The sequence below is a fragment of the Neocloeon triangulifer genome, unplaced genomic scaffold (genome assembly GCF_031216515.1).
Source record: "Neocloeon triangulifer isolate White Clay Creek 2 clone unplaced genomic scaffold, ASM3121651v1 ptg000012l, whole genome shotgun sequence".
NCBI classification, from domain to species: Eukaryota; Metazoa; Arthropoda; class Insecta; order Ephemeroptera; family Baetidae; genus Neocloeon; species Neocloeon triangulifer.
This window is the reverse complement of record NW_026775554.1, coordinates 16,771,074-16,776,516: the sequence shown is the minus strand read 5'-3', so window position 1 is coordinate 16,776,516 and position 5,443 is coordinate 16,771,074. Positions and strand designations below refer to the sequence as shown.

General features: G+C 35.6%; 1 protein-coding gene across 1 annotated transcript; it reads right to left on the bottom strand.

Moving 5' to 3' along the window:
* Positions 1-1,573: 1,573 nt before the first annotated feature.
* On the bottom strand, positions 1,574-3,736 carry LOC132197111 (uncharacterized). Its single transcript, XM_059620187.1, has 5 exons — positions 3,557-3,736; positions 3,450-3,499; positions 3,314-3,394; positions 3,121-3,247; positions 1,574-2,786 (listed from the first exon to the last, which is right to left on the bottom strand). Exons 1-5 carry the CDS (start codon positions 3,571-3,573, stop codon positions 2,426-2,428), a joined length of 636 nt encoding a protein of 211 aa, XP_059476170.1. The 5' UTR covers positions 3,574-3,736; the 3' UTR covers positions 1,574-2,425.
* Between the last annotated feature and the right edge of the window lie 1,707 nt (positions 3,737-5,443).

The window sequence follows — 5,443 nt, the reverse complement described above, 5'->3', positions numbered from 1 at the left end:
CAAAATATTATAGAAATTTTATTTATGACTTATTTTTCATTTGGTTAATTATTTTTCCAATCACAGGTTGGTCGGTACTCTTGAATTTGCCATTTTTTAATTTTTTGTTGGTATTTGTTTTTAATTTTACTGATTTTTGTGTTTTTCTCGCTCTCATGAGAGTCGCAGACCCTCATTTTTTCAATAAAAACCATTTTACAACGAGGAAAGGCCAATCTCTTCACTTTCCACATTTAAATATAAATTTTCATTAGCAGCGATACTTAAAATTGTTTTAATTTTTCAGTGCTTATAAATAATCAGAAACATATCTATTGAGAGACTAGATTATTAATAAAATTTAATATAATTTTTCTGTTTGCATGGGACAAGATTAAATCTCCCAAATTCTAACGAATTTTATAAATAATGAACGCAAGATATCAGCAAAATCGCAATAAAATCTAAAATTTTAGATCTATTTAGATTCACCCACAGAAAATAAGAAACACAATTTTTGTTTTCTACTTGAGAGTAAAACAATCTCTGCTGCGCCGTTGTTTTTCCGAAGGGAACGAACAAAATCAATTGCTCTTCAAGACCGCATATTTAGCGCCTTGCGAGAGGGCAGCGGCTGGTGCGCCGACGGAATAAATCATTACGGATTAACCGAGATAGAGCGCAGCAATAAAAGCGGGAAAATTCCCAATAGCCGCAAGCAGCGCAGCACATCAGCAGGTAAATTTATAATGCAGAGAATTCGTTCCTTTTTCTCGCCCGATGGCAATTTTCATTCCGGCGCCGATCGTGATTTATTCTGCTTTTCTTTTCGCTCTCGAGCACGAGACGAGTGTTAATGGCTGCATCCCGTCTTTTCCTCTTTTTCTTTTCTCGCGAGCAATTCCGCCACGCAAATGGCATCAATAAGAAAAAGAGCACACGACACGTCGATATCGCAGCATTTTATTAGAGCGCGATCATTCAGTTCTCTCATGCATAAATACCAACACACAGCAGCTCACCCTGCGCCTCGATTTGTAGCCCTTATGCATGCATCACATATATACAGAAATAAGCTCAATCGCTTGTGAATGTTTTACTGCCGCCCAAAGCACATTTTATACGCGGCACTAGAGATGTCCCCTGACAATGGAAATCGATAATGAGTTATGCAAAGACGCAACAATTTCTTGCCTCGCTTCACACACGGAATTGACCATAGAGCGAAAGCTTTATAAATAAATACATAACAAAAGTGCTTTATATTTGTTGTGAATTTTTCTTACATTTTGAAAACAAAATACAATTTAATACAAAATCTCTAGTATTTCTGAAAGTTAAAAATTTTCTAGCTTTACTGATATTATGAGTTACATTAGTCAATTAAAATAGAGAGGTTGTATTAATAATTTAAAAAAAAATTCTTCTGGGTTCCCCAAAATTCAGTAGGCAGTTAAGCCCATTTTCTAAATCATTAATCATTCTAAATAAAAACTTCTTAACCTATTTGTTTCATACATGAAAATCATTACTTCATGATACATTAATCAATTATTATATTTATTAATTCTTCTTGGTTCAATCATTAAAAAAAAAATACACTTCTCTACGTCAAGGCAAGTTTTTCAGTTATTTGGTTCAAATTTATTTGCAACATCAACATGAAATTTTAAGTGTGAACAAATAAGTGAAAATACGGTTTATTTTATTATATCATTACTCTCTCTTTGCGTGACATGAACAGGTGAGAAAATCGTGCCACCGGTGATCATTAATTACAAGAAGAGCGCACTTGAAATTAATTAATAAATTTCGCGGGCAAAGCACGGAGGTGCATCAGACAGCCGGTAGCACAGCTACAAATGCGTGCACTTTAATATCCGCCCCGTGTTATGAGGCTAGCAGGTGTTACCAGATTTATATTCGACTCATCCTTTAGCAAGCGAGAGAGCAGAGCAGTTTGAAGCCCCGCACAAACTGCAGGCGAGATCTTTTAAGATTATTACCAGCACCGAGCCGGGGTGAAATAATATTTCAGGCCGAGATTTTCAAGTCGTCGTAACGTATGAATTTTATTAAGACAATCTTTGCGTCTCCAAGTGCGGGATCTTTTTTGCCGCTCCGATGGAAAATCGAGAGAGAGGAAAAAAAATGCTGCGAATGGAAAATCGTTTAGCACCCAGGGCTTTGGCTGAAAATGGGTTCCGTGTTATTGGGAAATCCTCGGCAGCTCCTGGATGACTATGCGATTTTGCAAAATGAGCCTTTCAAAATTGAGTATTGACTGACGGGAAAAGTGGGAAAATCCGCAGCAGAGTTTATTTCTGCATCATGAAATTTTGTTCATATGAAGGGGCCACTTTCCATCAAATTTAACAAAAACAATTCAGTATAACAAAAGAATGTTAATGTGAATTTAATTCATTTTATTAATCATGCTTTTATACTAAGCAAGGTTAATTACATTTAACTTATACTTATATTTGTTCACCTCCTCAAGGTGTCTCAGCAGGTCATTCAGCTCCTTAATTTTGTTTATCAGTTGCACATTCTCTCTGGCCATGGCACTCCAAAGCTCACCTTTTCTTTTGAGAATGTTGTTCCTGATGGTCAGAGCTTTGATTTGTTTATCCCTGAGGAGGAGCAATTTGATAAGTTCAGCGCGAGTTAACTGTTCATAGTTGTCTGATTGTGCCTTCTTCTCATCTGAAGAATTTATGCCTTTGTGGGATTGTTCTTCCGAGTTCACTTGTAACCTTTTTTTCCTTGGCGTAGGAGAATCTTGGCTGTTCATTCTCTTAAAAGTCCTAATTAAAGATAAATCCGTCAGTAAAATAATGTTAATTAAAGTCACAAAATAAAATAAAAAATTTGAAAAATAGGACAAAACAGAAAAGAGTGTTATTGTGAGAAAAAAAATATTTCTATTTTCGCAATTTAGCTACTTAAATTAAACTGCGTTTGTTAAAAATTTGGTTTAATTTAATTATTTTCTTCACAGAGCAAAATAGAGCTGCTTTTATGAATTTTTAAATTTTAATTTATTAATCTTTTTTTATTTTATAAAAATTGCTACACAATATTTTTGAAAGTTAAGGAGCCTAAAAATTTAAATATTAAAAAATTTTAAATTTTTACCACCTTGACAAGTTCTCATCTTTTCTTTCAAAGTTCTCCTCATTCTGATCTATATCAGGCTCATCACGTCTCAAATGTTGGTCAGCTACTTTTAGGTCACAGTCAATGTTGACGCTGTTGTCAAGAAGCTCTAAGTGTTTAACATTATAATTACTGTGAGAATATTGTGTTGCTCTTTTAATCAAACAAAATTTACCTGAAGATTCCATTTTGATGTCTGTTGACATTGCTTTCTCAGCATTCTTCGAATAAGAATGATCATGATTGACTACGGCAACTAGAAAATTTTGAAAATAAAAATTTGGAAATTAATGTGACAAAAAAACAATTACTTTTCCCACCAGCATCTAATTTTGGTCCACGTGAGCTTTTAGATTTGACCCTATATTTAAATTTTAAAATTAAATAATAATCATTTCATTAAATTTTTAGCACTAACCTGCCGAGTGTCTCCATTTCTGATTTAATTAGTCGATTGAATCTCGGGTGATGTAGCCTCCGGTGGCAGATTTTCTGTTGGAAAGCGACCCTTAGAGTTTCCAGTGGGTATTGCTTTTGCAGTCACATCCCTTAGCACTGCACACGTTCACAATTTTTATAATACATACCGCTGCCTTGACGCTTGACGACTACTGACAATGATGAGAGCAGGATTGAGGAGGGAGGTTAGTACATACAGGAGTTGGACAAAATAAAACTGACTCCTCCTCCTAGAATTTATTTTTGGCAGTATTTTACATGCTTTGACAGCAACCAACACGTAAAAATAGAGCAATCTCTTGGTATTTCTCATTAGGGAGCCGGCTTGCGCATACTACACATTCTTCCAATGCCTTCCTTTAGAAGTGAAATTTTTCTATACAAATAAGGACCAGTGAAATTAGTGAATATTTTCTAATTATAAAGGAGGAAGAAATAGCCAAGCGTTGGAGGAAAAACACTGATGACTGTCTGATAATAATTTTAATTTATTAATTTTCGCTTCAATTTAATTTATAAAATACTATAAAATAATATTGGTAGACCAAAATCATAAAAATATTCAATAAATAATATAAAGGAAAGTGAGAGCATAATACAAATTATCTGCACCCAAAACCAATGCATTGAAGGGAAATTTCACCCTTTCGTGGCGAATAATGAATGAATCGTTGCGCGAATAATTCAGTGCTCGATAACGACGACTGGTGCTTCAAACAGTGGGCGGCGAAGGGCTGCTTTCAAAGCAGAGCAGGACAATAAAACGAGCAAAACAACACACAACAATGAAACGGCGGCGGGACCCAGTGCCGATTCAAATTAGTTGTCGCCAGGCTCTCATAACTCTCTGGTCCGTGCGGACAGAATGAGAGAAAAGCATCGCTCTCTGTGCGTGGAAAGAGAGACGGATCCATTTAGTTAGCAACGGGGTTTAAGTGTAGCATGATATCTGTGTTTGCCGCTCCCCCGAGCTGGATATTTATTGAACCAGGATAACCCCCGTTACCCACCCACCACTTGTGTGCAGCATGGAAAAGCGGCCTGGGCCATCATTCAGCACACTCGCTGCTTCTCGGCGCCCATAAATCTCGCGTCTTCGCCGCTGCATAAAGGCCATGCATCACTGTCTGCGAGCGCGAAACCTAAAAGGGAAAACTATTTGCAACGCTCCCGAATATATAAAAAGCAGAGCATCTTCACCTAGGATTTAAATTGCTTATTTATGGCCGGCGAGGGCGGAAAAAGAGATTTTTCGCCACACTCACCCAAACGCCCTGAGTGCATAATTTTATGGGCCGTCGACGTCGACCGCGCTATTCGCAACACAATTCGCAGGATCAGCATGAGGGCCGGAGCTTATTTAAGGCTCACTCAGATTTTGTTCTTTTACGGTAATTTGCTGCTGAAGATGGACGCCTTTTTTGTGAATGGATTAAAGGTAAAAGCCAATTTTTTTAAATTTATTTTACAAGTGATAGAAAATTATCATTAAATTTTTATCATGTAATAAACATAAGCCATAAATATTTATGAATCGGACAGGAAATTAGTATCAAATATTATCAACAGATAAATTGAGCTTCAGTTATTATAGCAAACAGGAATAAAAATGAGGAAATTAAATTTTTAATTATAGAGCTACACATCCATCCTGATTTTCAACAAAAATATTTGTTCAAATATTTCAAATATTTGTTCAAATGAGAGGCAATTTTGTCTCATAATTTTTGTTTTTAAATAATCAAGTAGAAAACCTTCAAAATCATTTAACTACAAGTCTCTTTTAGAATTGAATTTAAAAACATTGTACTAATATTGATTTTGATCCTGAAAGATTTTTATATTT